This window comes from Pistacia vera, unplaced genomic scaffold, assembly GCF_008641045.1.
Source record: "Pistacia vera cultivar Batoury unplaced genomic scaffold, PisVer_v2 Contig838, whole genome shotgun sequence".
NCBI classification, from domain to species: domain Eukaryota; kingdom Viridiplantae; phylum Streptophyta; class Magnoliopsida; order Sapindales; family Anacardiaceae; genus Pistacia; species Pistacia vera.
In genome coordinates, this window is record NW_022196710.1 from 38,456 (window position 1) to 66,191 (window position 27,736).

At 33.0% G+C, this 27,736-nt stretch overlaps 3 protein-coding genes across 3 annotated transcripts; all 3 read right to left on the bottom strand.

The window, feature by feature from the left end:
• Positions 1-629: 629 nt before the first annotated feature.
• LOC116118147 lies at positions 630-1,255 on the bottom strand. Its single transcript, XM_031404122.1, has 2 exons — positions 1,033-1,255; positions 630-937 (listed from the first exon to the last, which is right to left on the bottom strand). Exons 1-2 carry the CDS (start codon positions 1,109-1,111, stop codon positions 678-680), a joined length of 339 nt encoding a protein of 112 aa, XP_031259982.1. The 5' UTR covers positions 1,112-1,255; the 3' UTR covers positions 630-677.
• Positions 1,256-3,640: 2,385 nt separating this feature from the next.
• On the bottom strand, positions 3,641-4,790 carry LOC116118131 (auxin-responsive protein IAA17-like). The gene is made up of 4 exons (XM_031404098.1): positions 4,584-4,790; positions 4,194-4,487; positions 4,030-4,091; positions 3,641-3,922 (listed from the first exon to the last, which is right to left on the bottom strand). The coding sequence occupies exons 1-4, from the start codon at positions 4,754-4,756 to the stop codon at positions 3,885-3,887; spliced, it is 567 nt and encodes a 188-aa protein (XP_031259958.1). The 5' UTR covers positions 4,757-4,790; the 3' UTR covers positions 3,641-3,884.
• Positions 4,791-11,662: 6,872 nt separating this feature from the next.
• Positions 11,663-13,957, bottom strand: LOC116118132 (auxin-induced protein AUX22-like). The gene is made up of 3 exons (XM_031404100.1): positions 13,530-13,957; positions 12,618-12,711; positions 11,663-11,945 (listed from the first exon to the last, which is right to left on the bottom strand). The coding sequence occupies exons 1-3, from the start codon at positions 13,888-13,890 to the stop codon at positions 11,903-11,905; spliced, it is 498 nt and encodes a 165-aa protein (XP_031259960.1). The 5' UTR covers positions 13,891-13,957; the 3' UTR covers positions 11,663-11,902.
• Between the last annotated feature and the right edge of the window lie 13,779 nt (positions 13,958-27,736).

Below are 27,736 nucleotides of genomic sequence, written 5' to 3' on the forward strand. Positions count from 1 at the left end.
GAAATTCAATAATATTTTTTTTAAAGAAAAAATAATCGTGGTCCTGAATATCTATGATCATCCTAAATATCTATGATCGTCCTATACCTCTTTTAAAGTTTATTATTATTTTGAAATATTTAATATATGATTTAGTAATCTGATTTAAATGTCTATTATACCCTTCCCTCAATTAACTTTAAAACAAAAAATTGCCGACAAACCTAATGATCTTTTTCTACGCACCTGTGAAAGGTTGAAGATTCAGGGGAGGTTTATATAATTAACTATTTAAACTACAATTATTTTAAGTGTCCAGAAAACTTAAATAAACCAATTAAAAAATCCACATAAATGGTGATATTATATAATTCTAATTCTAATGTCTTACTCGCTATGATTAATAGATATGTTCTTTTCCTTAAATATAATAATTTATTTCTTTTAAGTAAAAGAATAATTTGTAAATGTTTATCTACCAAAAATAAAGAGGAAAAACCCTAAGAGGTTGACCGATGATCAAAGAGGTTCGCTTCCTTTCTTGAATTCCTAAATTCAAACATTGAGGTAACCTACCACAACAAAATTATGGCTTACCTGATCCTCTGAGTTTGTAGGATGTTTAATGGACCTCAAGATTAAGAGGAAGCTGCAAAATATTGGGATGAACAAACTTCTATTTCAAGTAATGGGGAAGCTCAATTTACACAAGTGAAGAAACTGAAATGAGTACACATGAATGAAACCAGATTTACACTAAAAATAATGAGACAAATACCGCTTGTCCACATACTTTCTACTTTGAACAACAATTCACACAATAACATATAAACATCAAACACAGAACCACTGAAATAACGTCTCAGAATTTCCCAGTTAGGCGCAGCAACAGCAGATAGTTTCCAAGCAGCACTCACAGCTTTCAAAACAGCAAAAGCAGCAGCACATCGCGAACAAACTGCGTATCAAAACATAACACGAATTGAGTATAATATGAAGTCGCAAAGAAATTAAAAGCAGAAAATACCAAAATTTAAAGGTGTAAAAACTAACCTGGCATAGAGGCAGCCTTTCTCCTCGTGGCGCTTCTTGATATGATCTGCATATGACATCTCTTGATCCGAAGGAGCATCCATGGTTAAAAGGGCAGGTTGATGATGTAAAATTATATCAGAAGGAGAATACAGTATACTAAAATTTATAGGCAGTGAAGGGAAGGAAGCAGTAAGAGATCAAGTTGAAGGGTAAAGGGTTGTTTTCAATGGACAAATTTTTTGTTGTCTGTCTGTATCTATTTATTGTGGTAGTTAGTGGAAGGGAGGTCCCCCCCCTCTCTTTATCTTTATCACTTTAGAAATATAATTGAAACAAGTTCTATCTCTGCAGTATTGAGTGGTCATCAACAAGTCCAGCTATTAGAAACGTGACCAATAGGCCATGCCACATGGTGGCTTTAAATTTCTTAAGGAGAGTTATCTTCACTTTTGAATTGTAGGACACATTCACGTTTGTAGTTGGTGGCGTGGCGGTTTCAATCATCGGAGTTGAGTTAGCTAAGAGTCAAAACAGTCGCAGTGTAACAAACATTCATATTTTCAGTCTTTAAGTTTTTTACTTGTTGATCCTCTTAACAGCAATCTGGGATCTGCATTGAGACTGTTCAAGGACTTGTCATTTTTTTTTTTGGGTTAAGGATAAATGCTTTAAGAGAGGGACCAGAATGAAAGGTTGAAGGGCCACAATGGCAAGTGATGCAACATCTTCAGGTGATGTTATAGAAATTTACCTCAACTCAAGCTTTTATACTCAATAATGTGTAAAAAATGGCAATTTCAGGCCTTTCCCAGAAAGAGATCATGGACAAAAAGGGTCCAAACAACTTGCATATGAATTCTACAACTTTTGTTTCAGTTGCAAAAGTACGGCGAACTTTGGTAATTCGCGATTCGGATTATGTTTTCTTTCTACTTTCCTGCCTCAACATGGATGATTTCCAGGAGATTTCAACCTATAGCATCAGATTGTAGCAACCAAGAAAAAGTACATTGAGATAAGATGTTAAAACCTGTCCAACAAAGAGAATATCTACAGAGAAATTAAGGTCGCATAGGGACAAAACCACATCCCACACTGAGATTGATCGAACCATATAATAAAATTATTGTCAAAGAATTTGTTAATGTATTCAAACCAACAGAATTGAAAGAGTGTTAAAGATCCCATATTAGAAGGAAAAATGGTGGGTATGAGGGTTATAAATGGCTTGGACACTCTTTTTTGACAAACCAATTTTCTGAGGAGAGTTTTACCTAAGTCTATAAAAGACTTATTGTCCAGCCCAATTGTTGAGTTGTTGGAGCGGGTTCCTTCCAATTGGTGGACGTCGCCTATGTGGTAGGCTGACCTTGGGCTGCTGTCTCGAGAAAGGGCATGAAGGCCTGAGGAAAAGGGATCAGCCTAGTTACCTAAAGGGCAAAGAGGCTGGCGTAGACGTGGAGTGGGTTCCCATCAAAGAGAGACAACAACGTCACTTCTGAATTTGTTAGACATCATGGTATCACCATCTGCCACTGCCAAGTTGACCATAGTTACCGAATTATAGCAATTCAAACTAATAAGCTTAATTCATATTCAAGTCATGTATCAAATTCAATGGCATTAAATGCATGTATGATGCTCTTTCAACATCATTTGAATTGCCAAAAAAACAATTCTTCAGCCCAAAAATTAAGCAAAGAAATGTTGAAGAAAATCCTCTACTAATTTCATTTGTTCTGCTGGCCCTTCAACACATTATTCAAATTTCTCCCAATCCTCAAACCACGGTCCAAAAAGGGTATACTGTATAGCTTCAGGCTTCAGGGAATGTGCTCGGATCATTCTCAACAATGATGATCAAGCCACTGTAAAATAAGAAAATAATGAACACCCATTTGAGTATTCACCACCTCAGATGTCCTTGAATTATACAACTCCAATGATGACCAATATTTCCTCAGATAAACTTAAAATGTCTGCACTATTGCCCCATCTTAATATTCTCCTTAGCTGTGTAATCATGTTGCATACTTATCATCGACCACATCCATCAATGTTTTCTAACTTACAGGGGAATTTTTCCGGGGATAGCAAAGTGAAATTTAGTGAACCAAATGAAGGCTGAAAAGAATTTACCTCTGGGTAAATTCTTGATTATTCTTGAAGAAGCATATTGCTTATGCTGCTCTCTCTGACCTCTATATTTCTATTAGTATTTAGCAACCAAATAAATCTCTTCTTTTTGAACCAGCAACAAGAAATGTAATTATATACAGAGAAAGACACAGGAAATTTCCTTTCATGGCCTTGAAATCAATATGAAATCCACTCAGAAACGTATCATGGAATTTCTATATGATTAAAGATGAATTTTTTCTACAGATCCTGAAACCACTATGATATCTTAAATTAGGAACTTCTTTACCTTTACTTATCAAATCTATAATCAAAATTTTCAGTTCATTTACATTTACCTTCATCATTAGATCTTGTTCAGATTATTTTTTAATTAGTTCCCTTCCACATGAGATCAAGTTTCAAGTACTTTTAAGATTCAATAAATCCCATCAGCTTCCTTAGATTTAAACTTGTTTCCAGTTCTCTAACTATAAATTGTAAAAGGAAAATTTGATTGAACATTAAATTTAAGATGTCCAGAAACAAATTCACATGCATTAGATTAGAACTACACTGCAGCTTCTGGTAATTACAGGTAGCTAAGGATCTTTTATTTTGCTAACAATCTGTATTTCTAATCAAAACTCTCCCACAAAAACAAATGGGATTCGTATCGAAATGAAACCATAAAAGCCTGATGATCTCTACTGTACAGCAACTGTCACTCCCAAGAATTAGTGTTTAATCCTTCAACTTGTACTAGAGTTCTTTGAAGGTGTTCTAGGAGCTGCATATCAACAAAACAGAAAAAAAATCAGTAACATTCTCATTCATTTCCTCTTAGATTAAAAAAAATAACTGATTAATGTATAGTAGATTAATTGATAAAACTACCTAATCCAATTGCCTCTGAGCTTTTCATCAACCTTAGACGCTTGCACGATTCAACAAACATTCTGAAAAAAAACAAGAAGGATCAAAGATCAATATCAAGAACAAATCAAACAAAACTTTAAAGCAATCGAATCTTTTCAATCTAAATAACTTTTTAAACTTACTTCCATGGCACATCTCCAACCAACATCCAGTCGCCATCCTTGTCTTCATAAGTTGGAACATATTCCATTCCGTTTACATTGTCCATTATCTTCCTCTCATTCAAATAATTCCAAATGGTCAAACACGAGAACATTTCTTCAAGAGCGTTCAACAGTTCCTGATAACTACTGTAAATCTCCAAATCCACCTTTCTCAAATAAGGAGCTCCATCCACAGCCACCTTCACATACTTGCAACTCTTCATTGCATTCTTCCTGAACGACCTCACCGGCGGCCACCCCACCACTTGCGCCCTATTATCATCACAAAAATTTAAACTTTGGCATAAATTTCACAACTTTACCATAAAATCAATGCATGAAATGAATATAAAATGTCAAAAATCTTACTTTGCCGCAGGAGGTTTAGCTGCAACCTCTTGATCAAGCTCAAGGTTTAGATCAACGGTTTCCAAGAACCCACGTTTCATCCCGGGTTTCGACGGAATGCGTCCACTGCCCGGCAATCCCAAGGTCAATTTGACGTCGGATTCCGGCAAACAATTAACATTTTCCGGTGACATTTTTTTTTTATTATATGTGACCAAGTCCAAGACTTCTAACACAATACCTGTAGCTTCAGTTGGTTTGTTTAGTTAGCTTATATAAAGGAGAAATGTGGCCGGCAGTATAATGGAACCACTCCCAGATGGACACGTTTTGTAAAACAGCGGTTACGATTTGTCCAAGTAGGTGACAGTACGTGACGGGAAGCGTGTGATTTTGAGTACCTGGTCGCTTTCATACCTCTGAGGTTTTAATTTTTTTTTTTTTTTATTATGGTAATGGGCCCGGTGTCTCGTCACATTAAGCAATAATGGATTCGGGTGGACCCGAAAATATCAACAGAACTAATAGTTGATTTCCATTTTTTTTTTACTTCGATTCTTTTAATTTTATTTTCTTCTTCTACTATACTAACTCAATATTATAGAAAATTATTTAAAAAAATATTATTGTATATATCTAGTAATATTATTAAACAAATTAAGTTAAAAAATTAAGTCATATTTATTTAAATCAATTTACCTACTGATTTAATAAATAGTCTGATTAAAATTGCGATGTTGCATATAAACAATAAAATAACAAATAATTTTATTAAAGTTGTTGACTGAGAATTTTTTTTGAAAAATTTTTATTTTTATTTTTGGATGTAATATTGAATGATAATTTTGATGAAAAAAAAATAATAATAATATTAGAGAAATTGGAGTTGTATGTCGACATATAGAACAAGGAAGTAATACTGAATACTAGACTTGGCAAAACGGGTGGGTGGGCCGGGTAAAACGGGTACGGATAAAACGGGTACGAGTCTTATACGGATGGATTTATACGGGTCAAATATTTTGGACCCGTGACCTACCCTATACGGGTACGGATGGACCCGCGGGTGGACCGTTTTTTCTCTCTCCAGCTTTCGGTTTTGACAGTTTCACCCCTAACAGAAGTTGCACAGATGCGCGCTTTCAGAAGTTGCACAGATCAATTACGATTGTGGACCCAAGAGAGAGAGAGAGAGAACGAACTTCATCAAAATTTCATACCGAGATTGAAACTTTTATATATTTATCATAAAAGAAAAGAAATTGAAATGATACTCTAAACCAAATACTCATAAATGTATCGCGTTTCAATTCACACATCAGTAACCATTCTCAGCAGCGGTTTTATGATAGTGAAGATCAGCTCAAGAATCAAAATGATGGATAGAAACAAATGCAAATGCAGAAGATGATAGACAGTTAGGTGAAGGGCTGAAGGCTATCAATGTGTTTTCTTTTCGCCCATCAATTTAACAAAGTAAGTGGACACACGAAAGAGACAAACCAAAGTACATATTGGATCAGAATCAGATGATAGATAGAAAGAAAATCAAAGTTGGGGTTTTAGAGAGCTTTCAATAAAACGTATTGGAAAACCGATTCCTTACTCTCTCTCTTATCTTCTCTGCACCTGCTGCAAAGCAATCAAAAAGAACTGGCAAGAATAACCTAGTCACGTTCTCTACTGCCATACGTTTATCAATTCAAGAACCCAATACACAAAATTAAAGTTATGAACCAGAATAACATTTATCTTCACCCACTGCTTCTGCTAATTCCTTGCAGCACTCGAATGTTTACCAGCGTCAGAGAGAGGAGATGAGCCGACAAGGATACTTGAGTTGCTGAGAGTTGAGAGATGAGATGCGGCCGCCATAGAGTAACTGAGACTGAGAGTGAAAAATGAGAGATGGCGTGATAAAAAGTAAAATTAGGGATTCCTTTGAAAAACGGGTGCCCGCGGGTTCACCCGTATAACCCGTCAGTTGTACGGGCCGGGCCGGTACGGGTCCAAAAAATTGGGTATAATATTTTAGCCCATATCTTGTATTTTTTACCCGAATACGGGCCAACCCGCGGGTCTAAACCCATTTGCCAGGTTACTGAATACACATGATGTGATGCAGGGTTAAACAGCGGATCAAAATTCGGAAGCCCATGAGGACTAGGAGCTCGTGGTGGAAGGTGCAGGAAAAGAGTGGTGGGGATGACATATGACACGTGTTGAGTTGTAAGGGCACCGAAAGTCAACTTTGGAAAATTTGGGTCCCACCAGACAGACATCCATGTGATCATGTTTCTTTGTCTGTACTCGCTAATCAACTTCCCTTCTAACATTTCTTTTTCTTTTCATTTTTCTTTTCAATTTATCATTTAATTTAAATAAAATTTCCAATTATTTTTAATAATTTAATTCAAAATATTTAAAATTTCACAATACTAATTATCCCTCCTTAAAAAAAGTAAAGTTAAAAAAGGAGAGATAACTAGAGTGCATTAACCATTTTTAGATAATCAAATGAGACGATAAAGATTTTTGGATGTATTACTTAAGAGTCAAAAGATTTAGAATTTAATTCTCTTTAATTACTAATAAGGGTGAGTATGATAAGGTTTACTTGGTCGTTAACTTTAAAGTTCCGAAAGATTAGACAAAGAGCTGTAAGCTGACCCTACCTCAATCACCCCCCCCCAAAAAAAAAAAAAAAAAAAAAGCTAAAGTCATTATAACCACTTGCTTTTCATAACATTCATAGAAATTTCCCATTAAAATATTAAATGGTCTAATGTTTTATTATTTAATTTCTTTCAATTTTAGAAATGATTATTTTGTCTCCTTTTTTTTTATTTAAAAAATAATTGTTTATCTTACCACTTGTAATAAACAAAAAAATCTACATCATTAGATAGAGAAATTAGAACATTTGATTTATTTGACCATATGTATGAATCTTTATAAAAAAATTCTTGTCTCTTTAATGTCCCAATTTTTATATTTCAATTTGGTTATTGAGAAATTAAGCTCTCCTTAATCATAGTTTTTTACTTTAATTATATAACTAATAATAATAATCAAGAACAACAACCTTTGTTCAACATGATCATAATCTAACAAGATTTCACATTATCAACTAATTAATCATTGTGTAAACATCATTAGTGAGAGAATTAGGTGCTTCATTATTTTACCAAATATATGGTTTTATTTTATTTCTTTTGAATTATATACTAATTACTTCTATAAAGACTCATACCCCCCAACTTTTTATGAGGGGACAATTCTGATTTTAATTGATCATAATCAATTTGTTTCAATATAATTTAGATTTTATTCTTTATTTGATTATAAATTTATTCAATAAATCCTCTAAATATATAGAATTTATTCTTATAACTTAATGGGTTGCCAGTCTAGGGGTGAGCGGGTTCGGGTACCCGACCCAATTCTAAGGAACAGGAACCGATTGGTTCTGGTTCCTGGATACCTAGAATCAAAGGTTCCGGGCACCTTGTAAATTTTCATACCCCTTGATAGTCTAAAAAATGACAAATATATTCCTAAAAATTATAAACACACCCCTATAATTTATAAAAATTACAAATACATTCCAGAATCTAGATACCTAGACCTCGGTTCTAGGTCTGGGTCCGGTTCTTGATTTTGTGTCTGGTTCCTGAAGTGGTGGAATCGGACCCAAACCTGCATAAGGCCGGTTCATCAAAATTTGGAACCGGAATCGACTTTATTTGGGTCGATTCCGATTCCGATTCTACCCTTTACCCATGCTCACCGCTAGTTGTCAGATGGATTGAATTTAGAGTCATTAAATGACATTTATAATTTGCCTTTAAAGGGTAAGCATGCAATAAAAGTAAAGGAATCATCAAAGGCAAGTTGTGTACAGAAATTAATTGATAATCCATTAATCAATTTTCACAAATGTCTCACCTAAATATACTTAGTTTTCTTGTTTTGATTAGACATACACATCAAATTTAATTTTTTTTGAAATTATTATTATTATTTATATATATCAAAGCCAACCATCAATTTTTTTTTTTGGCTCTTTTTAATATATGGTCACATAATTACTTCTCATAGCTAAGCCATTACTGTGACCAACCATAACATAATGTTCATTCACATCTTTTAAGGTAAGACAGGCTGTTTAATTAACATGTGAAACTTAAGGTTAATCTGCAACTTAATATTAATTCACTAATTAATCTTCATGTCTAAATTTAGATTTTAGGGATTAATCTCTTAAATGTAATTAGGGTTTTTCATTTCTATGATCTAATTCAAACTACACAAAATTAAATTATGGTAATTTTGTGTACCCCTATATATGTAATTCCTTATTTTAATATAAAGGATATAAAAATCTTTTAAAAAAGATATTTAATCAAGATGATTTTATAAATAGTATCTTTGCCTATAATTTATTGCGGGTAAGTTGACTCATACACGCCAGTTATTAAAACAAATTCCTTTAGAAAATTATTTTCAAATCCAAATAAAAAACAAATATTTTTTGTTTTATTTAATACATAGTAGGTTTCAATAGATATATATACTTGTCTCTCCAAAGCTTCTCACGAAATAATTTTCAAAATCTTGTCTATATTTTGCAGGCCCATTTTCATGATCAAAAGTCTATAATATGAGATACTTTTACAGAAATTAATTGTTTTATTATGATATAATTAAGTTTATATAAAGTGTATTAAACAGAGGTTTTTAGAGAAATATCCAAAATTAAATATTTTATTCTTTTGTTAAGCATATTCGTTTTCTAGGGTAACGAATAACGTTTAACTGACCAAATATAGTAAGATAACTGGAACGAATATGAATTTCTAACAGTAACAGAAGTTGTTAGCATTTCCCATGTTTTATATATTTAAATATTTAATTACTCACTAAAATATGATTAATTAGTGAGTTTCATTAATATATTCATGGATTAACTAAAAAGAAACCTTAACTGAATTTACTCTGATTAATTATTTGTTGCACTCCACTTACATATTGAATCTGTTCAGTGGACCTTATTATGCCTTATGCAACGAACTGTTTCAGTTTGTCTGTTGATTCCAAATTAATTAACAACCCACTTAACTTTTTTATTAATTAATTAACCAATTGGTTATATATAAAAATCTAAGTTCGTTGCAAAGAGACAGTCAAAGATTACACCATTCATGGCTTCACTTATTTCTAAAGTATTAATGGAGATTGCGTTGATAATGGAGAAAGATTTGTTTATTTAGTGATTAGTGAACCTACCCAACATATGAATCTCAGCAAAACTATATATTATATGCCTTATTTATTTAGACAGATTTAGTGTTAAATTATCAACTACCAATAATACAACATTGGAGTATCTTTTTTTTATTTTTTTTATTGTATCACAAAATACGATTTCTAATGATTGTGAAAGGTAAACTTTGATGCTGAAAGGTGCCAAAGATGACATTTCATGGCATCGTATAATGTTTATTGTTCACTAATGTCTTATTGCATCAACAAATGAAGGAATTTTTTTTATCAAGATTGTCATCAGCGTCGATGAAAATATTGTGATTAGAATTAAATGATTGAGATTATATAAATTTATCATATCATTTATAGTATACTTTAAATATGCTCTCTAGTATTGAGAATATATTGATTTCATTCACAAATATTGTCACATTGTGAAGAATAAAAAAATAAAAAAAATCCAAAATTAATATCTATTATATAAGTGGAAAATTTTCAAGATAAGGAGTGTTTCCTGATGAGTCAATGAAGATGAACGATTTGAGATACTTTATGCTTATTAATTTACTATTCTATAATATAATTTAAAAATGATCTCGATAACCAATCCAACTGCATTATGTCGGAAATAAAATTTAAAAAAAAAAAAAAAAAAGTCTAGGTTAGTTAGTTGGTACTTGGAAATTAAAATATGTTTTGTTTGATAAGAAATGCAGAATAGATTCTGTACCAGGAAGTAAACTAGTTAGGGTTCAACGTTGATCCACTAATCGTGTTTAATTACTTAATAAAATAAGGATTATAGAAGAATATGAGAACATGGGTTTTCTTCATAAAAATTCTCCACTTAATAATTCTCTTGACATTATGCATTGGGCATGTGTCTTGGATTAAGTTGACAAGTTTTCTTGATTCCACCCAAGGTTTGCCTTAATCAACTTTTAAAACTAAAAAGTTTCAAAATATCAATTTACTCTCCAAAGTTTATATTCCTTTTACTACCTAGAATACACTTTTTGATTTGTCGACGAACGGAGAGTAAAATCGATCCAAGCTGTTGGGGATTTTGAAGAGGGGATGCTGGTGAGTATATTGGCGGTAGAAGGTTAGATTTTGGTGGTCGGGATTGGTCAGAATCTAACTTGGGAGGGATGACTATGAGTTCTGCAAATCGTTCGATTTTTGGCGATCAGCGGGAGTAGGGTTTGAGAGGTTTTGATCAGTGATAATAGAAGAAAAGAATGGTGATGATGTAAGATTATAACGATGCCAGAATCAGCCGGTGATTTTTCAGAATATAAACTTTGGTTAGTTAATTGGTATTTTGAAACTTTTTGAGTGGGAAAAAGTTGTTTACTCATTCCATTAATAAAATTAGGGATTGGATTAATTAAGTATAGTCCCAATGTTATATATATATATATTTTTATTTAAAGAATACCTTATTATGAGGGTCTCTTGTAATGATTTTGGGAACAATTGTTACTTTAATTAATTACTATTTGTTCGTCATAGTACAAACATCGACCGTTATATAAACATCACAAAAATTAATCAACCATATGTTTAATCAAATTTAATATACGTAAAGTGAATACAAAGATAAAAGGAGTTCACATTAGAGTTTTCCTTTTCAAACAATGCTTAATCATGCATATTAAGTACATCTCATTCCACGATTATTAGGGTTTTCAATCGCTATCTTATTCATTACATTAGTAAATATTAATTATCTTTAATATAACTGGAACCACGTAAGCAGTTAAGGTTATGTATCCATAATCAAGAACAAATTGGTTATATCTTAAACAGATACAATTAATTAACAAATAACAAGATCAAATGATATGAAAAAGGAAAATGATCTTTCCTATCAAGGGTTCTATCCCATTCCCAGTTTAGCTATAAGACGTAAAAGAGTCATAGTCTTCTTGATCAAATAAATAAACAACATCAAACAGAAATTAATCAACTGTATACGAAAATGATCGATCAACTTCAAATCACTTGTCATTTTTCGAAATTCCCTTGAGAGCACCACTTGGCTGCAACCCAAATCCCTTGGCCTCTGATCACTTCATGATCCTTAGCCTCTTGCATGATTCAATAAACATCCTGTAAATCAATAATAACCTATTAATTATGAGCTTAATTAATGGTATTAAACATCTTGATGACCATAATTAAAGATAAAAACTAAAACCAGGTGGTGTTTGAAAAATAGATGATATATTATTGATGTTGTGGCCAAGAGTCTTCATCACCACTCACATTCACAGTGGTAATAATTTCTGGCTTGACCATGACCATGACCAAGCATGGTCTTTGAAGGACAATATTGTCATCTGACCGACACTATTATGAAGAAACTTCCTTGTGTCGGCAGAATGACGTCCAACATAAAAAGAACCCGCGTGAAGTAAGAATAGTCAAATGACACATTTGCCATTTTCGTTTTCATAAAGTGAAATATTTCTCATCTAAGATATAATTACAAGAACTATAAAAAAAATTGTAAACAAATTTCTTAGAAATAAAAATATGAAAAATTAAATTTTATGTTACTCAGATCTGAGATATTTTTTTCAAGAATTTTTCTGTAATACTAACATTAAATATGTGCTTGGTGATAATATCTAAAATATATTTTAGAAGTAAACAAAAAAAAAAAAAAAATCTCTGGAATTCTATTTGTTCTAAGTAAACCTGAATCTAGATGAGAGAATTACTGTAGTTGTTTCATATTTAGTTTGATAATGATAGATTACGGTTGAAGAAGAGACTTACTCCCAAGGTACGTCTCCTGCTAACATCCAGTCTCCATCTCTGTCTTCATAAATGGGAGAAAATTCAGAGCTGTCTGCATCCTTTAATGCCTCACCTGTCAAACAATGTAGGCCAAATATTAACATTAATTAACTATTTTTTTTATTAGACAGTCTGGATAAACTATCAATCGGATAAGAGTTTCAGTAGTTATTTATATTAGTAATTGAGGCAAGATTCAAACTTAGGATCTCTTGATTATTTATATTAGTAATTAAGGCAAGATTCAAACTTAGGATCTCTTGAGTAATAGGTTCAAAATCCCTATCGAACCACTCAATCATGGATGGTTTTGGTAATTAATTATTTCTCTTCATTTAGGCATGCATAAATTTGAGGCTCGATTTTCAATTTACAGTTGGAAGACTACAAGTATTATCCTGATTAAATTGTTGGATTTATATCCTAATTTTTCAGCTATATATTACTATATTTTCTCCAATTTGTTCATTTGATTTGGATTGTATTTTCTGTTCATTTAAGAACAATAAGAACATTAATCTAGAAAATATAATTTTAAAATTAATATGACAAATTAATTAGAAAATATTAGTGGGCAAAATTTCTTTTATCTTTCCCTATATCCTTTTTAATTAACTCCCATGCAAATAAACTTTCAAAATTATTATTATTATTTCTTCATTCAGTTAAAATTCTAATATCTGAACTAATAAAGGAAGTTTAATTTTGCAAATCGTTTCCATTTTTCCATTATGTATTTATCTTTTAAGAATAAAGCCTAAATAAACTAATTTATAATCATATTAAATAAATTTAATTTTGCATGGCTAATTATAAACATGTTAAACTAGTTTCTAGTTTCAATTTTTTTTTTTTTTTCCCACAGATAACAAAAACGAGAGGAACACTTACTTATGCCGAAACAACCAAAGAGCTTCTCCAACGCCATGGCAAGATCCGAGTAACCTTTGTGCATCCCCAAATCAATTTTACGAAGAAAAGGAGCCCCATCCATGCTAACTTTCACGTACATTTTCGATGTTTCCAGGCGATCTTTCTCGTTAAAACTGTTCTTCTTCCGATAGGAACACACCGGCGGCCACCCCACGACTTGGCTCTTCGTATGAATTTTCCGATCATCGTTTGTGGCATTCGCTTCATCTGCTGAGATATCCGAGAAAACCCTTTTCTTCTCATTAATCTTGTTGTCACCGCCGCCTGGAAGACCTAATCTAAGCTCTGTAATTTCAAGTTCCAGACCTTGTTTCTCCATTTGGTTAGAAGAATTGTTTAATTTTTAATTTTTTAAACAACTTTTTTTTTTTTTTCGTTGTTGGTATGATTCAATGAAGAGTTTGGTTAAGAAATGGAGAGGGTTTTATACAAAGATTATAAGAAGAGAAAATTAATAAACATAGTGGGAGAAGTGACAGGTCAACTAAGGGTTAAGTGGTCGGTCACATGAGAGGCAAACGTGGGGACTTTGTGCCCCCTTGAAACACTGTAAAAGGTCGGCACCATAAGTTGGAAATGGGACAGATCGAAGGGCTGTTGGTTGCTTTGATGATTTGGTAGGATTTGATCCTGGCCGTTTGATTAGGTGGAATGGGAACAGGCCATGTGATTTGCCTGATTGAAGGGGTCGTCTTCGACAATAAATTATGGAAAGAGTAGTAGAAATAGCACCATGATATAGGGGAAGCATGTTTTCAACAAAGGTTTTATGTATCTTATGTCCCATCCTCAAGAATGTGTATGCATGCCTTCATGATGTATGTGATTGTTGAAAGTCAAGCCATTGACTGTGTTTATTTGGTTGTTTTGTTTTCTTATTATGTATTAGCTAATGTATCTTGTTTTTCAGGAGTTTTTATTATTTTAAGAGTTTTTTATTTCTTAATTATTCTTTCCCTTTTACAAGATGATTGAATTCCTAATTGCCAAATCTTCCTGATTTATTTTTATTTTTTCCTTTAAGAGAGATTCATTTCTAGAATTGTCTCACCCTTATAACCTATTTATTTATGTCTTCTTTATTCAATAAGAATATCACAAGAAGAAATAGAGTCTATGTTTCCTCCTTCTTTAAGTCTTTATTTTCTATATGGTATCAGAGCAAGTTTAATCTTGTCTCTTTAATCTTCATCATCGAGTTTTTTCTACTCGTTATCTTTGCGTCTCCTTCATCTCCTTTTCTTCACAATATGGAAGCCTCCAATGTTCGTATTACCTTTCATAAATTAAATGGACAGAATTATGTCCTATGTCTCAATCCCTCTTAATGTTTATTTGGGAGAAAGAGAAATACGACTACCTTATTGGTGATTTTGCAGCCCTAGATCCAACGGCTCCTACCTACAAGAGGTGGTTGGCAAAAAACAACATGGTGATGTCATGGCTTGACAACTTAATGAATATGGACATTGGCGAGAATTTTCTGGCATTTGAAACTGCTAAGGAGATCTGGGGTGCATCCAAGGAGACTTACTCCGACATTGAGAACACTTCAGAGGTGGCAAAGATTGAAGGGATTCTCCATGATCTGCGACAAGGGGATCTTATGATAACTCAATATTTTAGTTTTCTTACTCGCAATTGGTGTCAACTTGATATGTATGAGGTTCATAATTGGTCATGTACTACTGATGGATTACAGTACAAAATGATTGTAGAGAAAAAATGTGTTTACAAGTTTTTGCTAGGTTTGAATAAAAATCTTGATGATGTTCGTGGGAGACTCATGGGAGCAAAGACATCACCTAGTCTTAGAGAAGCTTTCTCTGAAGTCCAATGGGAAGAAAGTAGAAAGAAAGTCATGATGGGGTCATCTCAACATCCGAATGTAGTTGAAAACTTTGCTTTTTTCACTAAGGGAACTCAATTTGCCCGTTCAGATAATCGTCAAAAAAACAAAAGAGGAAGGCCTTGGTGTGATCATTGTAGAAAACTAGGACATTTGAGGGAAATATGCTGGAAATTACATGGGAAGCCATTTGATTGGAAGCCATCACGTCAGATAGAGAAAAAAGGCTGAGGAGATCACACCTCCACAAAGGAGCCACCATCACCTAAAGTAAGTCCTTTTAACAAGGAACAAAGGGAGATGCTTCAAAAATTATTGTCTCCTCTTTTGTCTACTCAGTCACAAACCGGTTCGTCTTCAAATCATGTCATTAGTTCTGGAACCCTAGCTCACAAAGGTAATTCTATGAGCGTTTTTTCTGTGTATAAGAAACAAGACAAACCTTGGATTGTGGAGTCAGAAGCATCTGATCATATGATGGGGGATGCAATGGTTTTTAATACATTTAACTCATGTCCAAATAATTTAATGGTTAGAATAGCAGATGGTTCACTATCAAAGGTTACTGGTAAAAGTTTAGTTGTGTTATCAAAGGATATTACACTCAATTCTGTTCTTTTTGTTCCTAACTTAGATTGTAATTTGTTGTCAATTAGTAAACTTATTAAGGAAAAGAGGTGTGTTACTAATTTTTTCTCCATTCATTGTGAATTTTAGGATTTGGATTTGGGGAAGACGATTGACAATGCTGAGGAGTGCTCTAGACTCTATATCTTTAAAGAATGCCCCCTTTCATGAGAACAACCTCAAATGATAGTTAACGTTAGTTCTTTTTCAGTATTTCGTCAAAATAATGATAGTACTGTTATGTTATGGCACTATCGTTTAGGTCATGCCAATTTTATGTACCTCAAATGTTTATTCTTTCATTATTTAATAAAAAATCCAAAATCTCTTGAGTGTGAAATCTGTCAATTATCCAAGCATGTCCGATCTCATTTTCCTATTCAACCCTATAAAGCATCTAGACCATTCTCTATGATTCACAACAATATCGGGGTCTGTCAAAAAATAAAAATGTAATGGGTGCTAGGTGGTTTGTCTGATTCATAGATGATCATACTAGATTGACTGGGGTGTTTCTTATGAAAGGCAAATAAGAAACAAGTCAAATCTTTAAAAATTTCAAAAATATGATTCAAACTCAATTCCAATCACAAATCCAAATCCAAATCCTAAAGTCTGATAATGTTAGAGTTTACTTCAATGTCGTTCTAGGGGAATTCCTATCAAAAGAAGGGATAATTCACTTAAGTTCCTGTGTAGACACCCCATAACAAAACTGAGTTGCTAAAAGGACAAATAGAGATTTGTTAGAGGTACCTAGGTTGCTAATGTTCTCCACAAATGTACCTAAATTGTTCTAGGGGGAAGCCATTCTTACAGTAGTATATCTTATCAATAAGATGCCATCTAGGGTGCTAAAATTTCAAACACCATGTCAAACCCTTCTAAAATCTTTTTCGACTACTCGTCCCATTTCCATTATTCCCCCTAAAATTTTTGGATGCTCTGTCTTTGTCCATGTCCATCAACAAGATAGAAGTAAACTTGATCTTAGGTCACTTAAGTGCATCTTCCTTGGGTATTCAACAAATAAAAAAGGGTATAAGTGTTACTCTCCCGTCACAAGAAAATTCTATAATTCAATGGACGTCACCTTTTTTGAGAATCATCCATACTACCCCAAAATTGATATTCAAGAGGAGAACTCAACTAAGGAATATCAGTTTTGGGACTTTGAGTCATTCCTAGAGTCACCCATCACCACAGAAAATCACATTCCTCTAGTCATTTAGTCAGCCTCTACCTACCGAAAACACCAAGTTCATTATTGATTTGCGGGATACTGAGTACATCCAAGAGGAAACAGAGGAAAAAACACTTCCTCAACAAAACCATGAAGCTGAACCAAGTCTTAATCCTCCCAAAATTCTGGGCAATAGTTCTAACTTAGATGGCTCTATTGATTCTGAGTTAGAAAATGAGATCCTAGATATGCCTATAGCATGGAGAAAAAGGGTTTGGTCATGCACTCAACATCCTATTGGAAACTTATTTCATATGATGGTTTGTCTCTTTCTTTTCATGCCTTCACTAGTAGTCTTATAGAGATACATGTTCCTCACAATATTCAGGAAGCTTTTGAGTGTCCTAAGTGGCAGGTTGCCGTTAATGAAGAGATTCACACACTAAGAAAGAATGGAACTTGGGAAATTACTGATATTCCGAGAAGTAAGAAAACTGTTGGGTGTAAGTGGATCTTCACAGTGAAATATAAGGCGGATGGTAGTGTGGACAAGTATAAAGCTCGTTTGGTTGCCAAAGGATTCACCCAATCCTATGACATTGACTATCAAGAAACTGTTGGTCCAGTTGCCAAGCTCAACACTGTTCGTATACTTTTATCCTTGGTAGCTAATCTTAATTGGTATTTGCATCAACTGGATGTGAAGAACGCCATTCTCAATGATGATCTAGAGGAAGAAGTCTATATGGATATTCCTGACGGGCTTGAGACATCATCTAACTCCAACAAGGTTTGTAGACTTCGAAAATCCTTGTATGGACTCAAGCAATCTCTGCGGGCATGGTTTGAGAGATTTACTAAAGCAATAAAAGGTTATGGATATTCCCAGTGTCAATCTGACCATACTCTGTCTGTGAAGTACTTCCCTGAAGGGAAGATGACATTTATTATTGTTTATGTGGACGACATCATTCTGATAGGTGACCATGAGGAAGAAATTAGACTTCTCAAACAATTCTTGGATAAAGAATTTGAGATGAAGGACCTAGGGAATCTCAAGTACTTCTTGGGGATGGAAATTGGTAGGTTAAGGAAAGGCATCTCTATCTCCCAACGTAAGTATGTTCTGGATTTGTTGAGTGAAACGGGAATGTATGGTTGTAAACCTGTCGAAACCCCATGGATCCAACAATCAAGCTTGAAGTTAATGATGGAAGTGCTTCTGTCGACAAGGGACGTTATCAACGCCTTATGGGGAAACTCATCTATCTCTTCTGCACTAGACTTGACATCGGTTTCTCCGTCATTGTAGTTAGCCAGTTCATGAATTGCCCGATGGAGAGACATATGACTGCTGTGTACAAAATTCTGAAATATCTCAAGATGACTCCGGGTAAGGATTTATTCTTCTCAATAACTTCTAAGAAAAATATCAAAGTTTATTCAGATGCAAATTGGGCATAATCCATTACAGATCGACGATCAACTTGTGGATATTGTTCTTATGTGTGGGGAAACTTGGTGACTTGGAGAAGCAAGAAGCAATAAGTTGTAGCCCGTAGTAGCGCAGAAGCAGAATTTCGAGCTATGGCATAGGGAATTTGTGAAGGAATTTGGTTACAAAGATTATTGTTAGAATTAAAGGTCACCTTGGAGCATCCTATGGAATTACACTGTAATAATCAAGCTGCCATCATTATAGCCAAGAATCTGGTTCATCATGATCGAACTAAGCATATGGAGATAGACCAACATTTTATCAAAGAAAAGATTGAAGAAGAAACTGTTAAGGTTAGCTACACTTTGACAACCGGTCAAATTGCAGATAGTCTCACAAAATCTCTTGCTCGACCCAACTTCGAAGACTTTGTAGAGAAACTTAGTATGATCAACATCTATACACCGGCTTGAGGGAGAGTATTGAAAGTTAAGCCGTTGACTGCGTTTATTTCGTTGTTTTGTTTCCCTGTTATGTATTAGCTAGTATATCTTGTTTTTTAGGAGTTTTCATTATTTACAAGTTTTTTATTTCTTAATTATTCTTTTCCTTTTACAAGAAGATTGAATTCCTAATAGCCAAATCTTCTTGATTTATTTTTATTTTTTCCTTTAAGAGAGATTTCGTTTTAGAATTGTCTCACCCTTGTAACCTATTTATTTATGTCTTATTTATTCAATAAGAATATCATAAAAAGAAATAGAGTCTATGTTTACTCCTTCAAGTATTTATTTTCTACAGTCATGCATCTAGATATTCTAAATTTAAATTTATAAGTAAATAATAAAACCCACATATATATATGGCCGACATGCATGCCTAGTTTATCTATAAATGAGGAGAATATGGCCACTTTTCACATTAATCAACATAAAAGTAGGAATTAGGCCAATTTTCATAGAGAGATGATTATATTTATGACCTACCATAGTTATTTATCAAATTTCCGAATCAATTAGTACGGGAATTAGGCAAAGAACATGAGTTTGTTGTAAAAGCATATAAGGTGAGGAACATGTTAGTATAGTTGCATGTCCATGTATCTAATGTCATGTGTATAGATAGTCGAATATCATATGCTTAAAATTAATGATAAGAAAAAAAAAAAAAAAAAAAAAAAAACATCATAAGAGATGATGCATGTGCTGCTCAGTAAATATGGTCGTCAAGAATTATAACACGTACGATTAAATGATATATATCATGTGTTCATATATGATGATGTACAGTATAAAGTACATGATGCATGGGATGGGAAACTAGTATGGCATTTACTATATAGCGAACAAGACTTGAAGAAGTTGGGAGTTCCAATCGGTCGAGTCAACTTTACAATGTCTAGGACTAGGACCATCTTGACTCCATAACCGCGTTAAGTGTAGCTGTCCAAATTACCTGTTATGAATCAGCATGGTTTCCTCAGGTGGAAAGAGCTTGTTCCTAATGTATATTCTTATTTTTGAATGGCAAATTCTTTGATTCTTGTAACCCCCCAAATGGTACAGTTCTTCTAAATAGGTAATAAAGATCACAAAGAAGAGGACTAAACCTTCTCTACAAGATGCGTGTTGCTTTTCGAGCACATCTGTTCTGACGCTGTCAACTATTGTTAGAAAACATTACCTATTCCGGCATTGGCGAGCATGGCTGAAGAGGTGTATCCAACGTATATCACGACGCAAAATTGTGTTGCAACAAAAAATTATAATTATGACATAAGATAGGGTCGGAAAATGTTAGATTTAATGTAAGAACTTTTTTTTTTTAATGACTGGGGGTGTCTGAGCCAGTTTACGCATAATTTTACTAATCTTTTAGGGCCCTGAAACTGTCGGTTGGGTAAGAGTTCAATAACTACCCCTATTAGCAATCGAGGAGGAGAGAGTTAAACTCAAAACCACTTTAGTATTACACCCAAAAATCCTTATTAAACCACTTGGTCACTCAGAAGTAGTTTATAAAAACTCATATTGCTTGTCTTTTTTCTGTAGTATAATAAAATTAAAGGCTTTTATTTATTGATTATAAGTGTACAACTAATTGATCCAATATGTATTTCAGAGTGATAGTGATTTTTTATTTGGAGTGAAAGATCGATATTCTATATTATATTTAAGTTGCAGGCAGTGTTTAAACTTTCAAAGTGCTCCAAGAATCCATCCGAAACGAGTACATCACTTGCTGTACCAAGTTGGTGAAGGGTTTATGCATGTGAAACTTTTAGGTTGTGTGCTCATTTCGAGGAATGAAAAAGAACATCAAGGACTCTTCTACGGAAGCATGCATGGGCTGGTTGCTTCAGCAAAAAATGAATAAGGTATTCACTAATGTTTGGTCCCTCAACAACTCCTTTCATCACGTTTATATATTCGATATCTCTAGCTGAGGCACTCAGATTTATTTCAAATAAAAGTTTTGTGCCAAGTTGATGTGATATGATAAATCTTGTATAGCATATAAACATCATAGCTACGTTCACACGATCAGTTATATCTAGTAATTAGCTTAATTTCCTCATTTTCTCAATGTTTTAGTGTTCTAAAATTATTTCTGAGCACTTGTATGATCTTATTTTTTGGGAATCTCAACGGAACGAGGAAAATTATTGAACAAAAGAGAAAGGATTACACATAACAGCAGGACGTAATGAAGCAAGTGAAACGATAAACTGAAAGAGTATCACTGTCTTGAAGAACCAAGACTTAATTTGCGGAGAAGATTCATCCCACCATTGAAGAACTGAAGCAATCCAAGGTTTGCTAAGGAGTCAACCACTCTATTACCTTCCCGATAACAATGCAAAACATGTATTTTTATACGGTCCAAGATAGATTGACAAATAGAGCCTAGTAAAATTCACGATCAACGCAGGACATTGTAAAGAAAGAGAAAAAAAAAAGCCAATGAACATGACACATGCTAGAATATTGAAATGGAAAGACAAAATTTCTTATGTTGATTCTCATATCCATCTATCACAAATAATGGAAAAACAAGAAAGAATCGTGGACACCTTACAAACCTCAGACAAGTAAATCAAGAATCTTCAGTGAAACGAATATTGCAAAAAAAATTTTAAAAAAAATGCAAGTATATATAATCCAATAGAATATCCCACATCTGTAATGTCGCCAAAATCATGAATTCATGATCCTTGTTTAATTTAATGGTGTGTCCACGCAATAACAGCTCCATTATTAACACATAACTTATAAACCTAACTTCTCTTAATCATTAGAAAATCTATTATCAGCATCCCATAATTTATATATACGAAAATATTAATCAAAACACATATACTACGTCATTCATATATTCGTTTAATTCAATCTTCTTCTATATATTTTTATAATTTCTCTTTTTAAAAGTTAGTCCATGATTGATGTTTGGGGCACGCAAAAATAAAGCAGAAACAGTTTTAGTATTCCCACATGATCGCATGCTGGCCTTCATGCATGTTCCTGCATCTCTGAATGATTTACTTCGTGCTTGATTAATCTTCAAGAAACATTAAAGATTCAGAAAATAAAAAAAGACTTGAACCAGCCAAGAAATCAAATGGAAGTGACATTATATTAATCATCCAGCAGCAGTGTTCTATGGTTAGGATGATCATAACCGAACTATATGACTTCAAGCACATGCTCTTGAATCTTTTTAATTTAATTTGGTCAGCATTAGATTTTGGTTGTTGAGCAAAATCGGGATAATCACTTGCCTTAAGCGAAAAGAGGTAGTAAAATTGTCGCATATAAATTTTTCTCAAATTGAATTATATATTCCCCTAATTAAATGCCTGTATTTTGTTATTTATTTTTAAAGGTTAATCGTGAGATCCAAGGAATTTGAAGACAACCTGGAGACAAAGACTTCCAATTTTAGTAGGTTCACATTGCTTCTACTTTAGGTATGTGTCCCTAAACATTGTCCCAAGATCTTGCATTTTGGGTTGGGCACTTGCAGGATTGGCTCCATTTACTCTCAAAGTATCGTCTAGCATTTCCTAGATCTCATTACATTCCTGTCTAGCATTTCCTAGATCTCATTACATTCCTATCAAGGTACGTGCATCGATCCTTCATTTTTTAGGTATATGAGGTATTCAACCTATATTGACTAATAGGGTATTTTGTAATCCTGAAGATTAGATAGATTTTAATATGAATTTGAGTACCTCAAATGCCTTTAAAAAATTAAAAAAAAATTGATCGACCGTTCTTAAAAGAAGAGATTACTAAGAAAATTGATCGATTTAAGAAGAGTTTACTCAATTAATTTCCTCAAAACCCTTGGCCCCGACCAATGACTGACAAATTTAGATATTTTTTGAATAGATATTTTTTGAAGGGTCGCTTTCTTACAATGGTGGGATAAAGTATATAAATAAATAACATGTATAAACAATATAAAAAAGAAAAAATTGTTGAAGCAGGTGAGTAATATACTAATATTTTAAATTCAATGGCTGTTAATCAAAGAAGTTGTTCCGTCTCAACTGGGCATATGTTTCCTATAGCTTAGACAATAGAAAGAGATTAACGACACAGCCTCCACCATATCAGGGCACACGTGATACATTTATCACCAACAAAAACACTGAATCGATCCCATTGTCTCTTCACCATCACCAGACACCGAAACCCTAATTATCAAGATATGCTTAGCCATCTCTGCAGGGTGCAAATATAGCATCAATATATCACCATTAATTTTCAGTATACCGAATTGTGATAATCAAATCAATTGCATATTCGTTCATGATGAGCCATTGATTTAGATATGAAATGAGTGGAATGTGTGGTGACAGATCGGATTTGTGTTTACGTGACCTCCATGCATGTGAATGACACGTGAAATTTCAACCCTATTTTGATATTATCGTTTCTTGTGGTTTTTGAATTGATCTCACTCGGTCAGAGCGTTCAGGTCTTTTCATGAATAGGATTAGAGAAATCTAGTAAGGTCAAGTCATGGAGATTTTTGTAATAATTTATTTGAAAATTTGTGGCGTTAATCAAACGAAGTTGAATTAGAAATTAAGAACATCTAGAACCCTAGTTTGAAAATTTGTGATTGAAATGAAAGAAAGTAGTCTTCAAGTTTTGTTTCATTTAAGAAGTAACATAATTGGCATGAGATGGGATAAACGTGTAATCCAGTTCTGTTAGACCTTTTTTTTTTTTCTCTGTTGATGAGGAATCATGATCTCAGTGAATACCAATTGGATATACTCAAGAGCTGTAGAGAGAAAACGATATCAGCTTTCTTAATTATTGAGATTGAGACCAATACGTTGTGATGTTTACGATTTGATTCTAATTAACAATATTTATTTGTTGAAATAGTATTCAATCTAAAATGATATAACCTATTATTAATGCTAGATTAATTACCCATTTTAAGTTAATATTGGACCACTTTGTTGGAAACAAGCTAACTTTCTGGGTGATCGAGTGGTTCGATATTAGCTCTTGGGTTTATTACTCAATAGGTGCTGAATTCGAGTTCCTCCTCAGTTGCTAATGGAGGTAACTATTATAGAGCTCTTACTCAGCTGGTAGTTTCAAGGTCCCGAGGGATTAGTTGCTGGTCTTGACACTTCTAGTTATTAAAAAAAAAAATTCTTAATAATCTTTGAAGAAGAGAATGATTCCATAAAGCATAAAATTAAATCATCGTGTGTCTTGTATGGAAAATTCAAAATTACTATTTTTCCTTTTGGCACTACCAAAACTTTTTTTTATCCCCATGAATCGGATAGTACTATGCTATTCTCTATGCTTGTATTAGTTTTATTTCCTTTGTCTGATGGAACTATAGGAATTCCTTTCCATCCAGAAGGAGTGGATTTGGATCTATTATCAATATTGTTAACTCGTCTATAAATCTTTTACATGAAAATTCAAATCATTTTTTCGATTGGTATGGATTTTTAACAAATTCAACCTTTTCGGTCAGTATAGTGATTTCGGAATACTTCTAGCATCCTTTTTATATAGAAATTTTACAAATTTTTTGCCTCTAATTGTGAGAACCATCTTATATGATAATCCGTCCATCTAGTCAATGTAACTTCATTACCGGAAGTTCTATTTCTTTCATAATGGGCCAAAATTTTTGGACAATATTAATGTTTGCTGGGCCTCATTGAATCCAATACGATCGTAGGATTCAAGATTTTAAGTCTACTTATTGTTGATTCATTTTTGACAAAATCACAATCATATTATATTAATTCTTTAAATTTGTCCCAAATTAATGAGTAAAAGACTTTTTCCCACCCAAGGTTTGCTTGAACTTTTTCACCTAAAAAGTTTCAAAATACCACTTTCCTACCCCACATTTATATTCTTTTAACACCCAAAGCCGATTTTGACGGCGAAAATTCTATTTGTTATCACCATTAGAACCTCCTGTATCTTCTCTACAAAACTCCTCTAACTTTGGGACCTGATTTATCGCTGATTGTTGACCACCACAAAGCTAGGGTTTCTTATTTTTAGTTGATTTTTGGTTGATTCCGGTGATGAATATCCACCGTTTAATCCACTGACATTCACTCTACGAAACCCCTCTTACCTTGGCTCCTGGTAACTCTTCAAATGTCGGTTGAGAAAGTGAAATGTATTTTGGGTATTAACGGAATCAATAATACTAGATGTACAAAGAAGTTTTACAAAAATTTCTATACAAAGTAATGTGACAGAAAATGAATAAAAGAGTGAATACAAAAAGTCAAACTCATCATATTTACTATTCAATTAATTTTCTGTTGCATTACTTTGCATATAAATCTTTGTAAGATTTTTTTGTACGTATAGTATTACTCTGATAGAATATAAACTTTGGGTCGGAAAATAGTATTTTGGAACTTTTTGGGTGAAAAAGCTGAAGTGAGTGCTGTAAATTAGAGGGTTTTGATGGGCCCTAATTGATGATGATCCGTACAATGATACAACTGTTGATTAGTGTTTGTTACTTTGTTTTGTTATTTTGAGTAGTATTTTTGAAAAAAGTTGAGTTTGGTAAGATTATTTTTAATCCACAATATTTGTTAATTTAGTTAAACATCCTCTATAATAAAAGTTTTAAAATTAACAAAAATACCCCCACTCACCCATTAAATGTCGGGAACCGGTGGCCGACTGCTGGGAATATGTGGGTGGGTGGGGTTTTTTTTATCAATTTATAAACTTTTATTGTTGGGGGTGTTTAGTTAAATTAACAAATCTAAGGAGTTTAAAATAGTTAAATAAAATAGAATTATATTTTTAAAATAGGAAAATAAATATATATTTTAGGTATGATAGAGATAGGATAGGGTAGAAATAATGTTCCACACATAGCCCTTTCAAAAAGAAATTGAACGGTTGTTTTACATAGTTGTGATGATACCATATAATAAATGTTTTTGTTTGTTTTTAGAGCTCAGATACCATATAATAATAGTTTTATATATTGCTATACTATATATATTTTTTTAGGTAACCAGGATGTCTAGACTAGTTTGCACATACCTCGACTAATCTCTAAGGTTCATTGAACACCTTACAAGTTTAAAAAACTAAGTAAGCTATAATATTATTGTAATAGATGGTCCCAAGATTTTAACACAAGAACTCAAGAAAAGGAAACAAACCTTCTTGACGGTCAGACCAACTACCCTTGCGGTTTGCTATATTATATATTTGTTTACATTTACAAGTAGTTATAGAGAAAATAAAAACCGGGAAAGAGAAAGAAAATCCCTGTAATTACTCCAGACATGATCACGGAGCCAATATCCATGAGCCATTACATAGCCAAACAAGGAGCAATTGTAGAGCAATAATTAATAGCACTTGTCTCTTCACTCATTTTGTTGTTGAATTTTCTGGTCCTTTCATTGAATTAGTAGGATATTTAGTTGTGGACACAAAACTGTGGATGTGCATAAGAATCCACTGTTTTTATTGTACATGAACGACCCATCAAATGACACGTGGATAACCCTCGTTGATGGATGGATAGAGGATGATCCACTACATAATTAATCAAAAATGGGCTTAGGCCTTTACGTGTGTGAATTTACACAATTTGGCCCATTACTGTTTCATTAACCCTTTTTAACTTTCACAAATTTGTTATTCGGTTTTATGAAGCCGTCTTTCATTCTCATAAATTTATTTTGGGTTTTATATGCACAAATTTACTTTAGAGCTTTAAATGCAATCATTCCCCAAGTAAAATATTTATATTCAATTAATGAAACTTAATGCTTTATGTAAAATGGATGGAATCAAGCTCAAAGCTCAAGACTATATTATTTTACTGATATAGTTAAACCTCAATAAATTAATATATTTGAACCGTAAATATTTATTAATTAATTGATATATTATTTAATTGTATAAATTGAGATATTTTTTTTTTTTTTACAAAACATTGAATTTAATGCTTATACTTATTGTGTATAGTTATTATGGTACAAGGAATAACTGTTGGAAATAATATCAACCTAAGAGATGAGGTACAAGAAGATATCAATTTCAAGAGAAAACAAGTAACATTGAAGTAATATTTTATAAAGACCTCTTAATTGCATCATGTATAAGAATATTATTAATTTATATATCAAATGGTACCTATGCGTATCTTTTTTTTTTAAAATGTATTATCTTATTAATTTAGTGAATTATCCATTGACCACATTGGTCTAAATTAGGATTGACCAAAAATATTATTTAATCAAAGTTATTAATTTATCGATTAAAAAAATAAAAATTAATCCATAGACTCATCGTCACATATACTTTTTTTTTGTTTTTAATTAAATCTAAATACAGTAACTTTCGGTTTAAGTAGGTCCGTTCAAGCCCTTCTATCTATTTCTAACCACGTCTCCAATTTTTTAAGGCCCTTCAAAACATAACCCACGATAAAAGTCCAGCAGAACAAGGTCCAATAGTAAGCCCACCAGCACCATCCTTCTCCCTTCTAACTCGTTAGGGTATAAATCTTTAGATTCG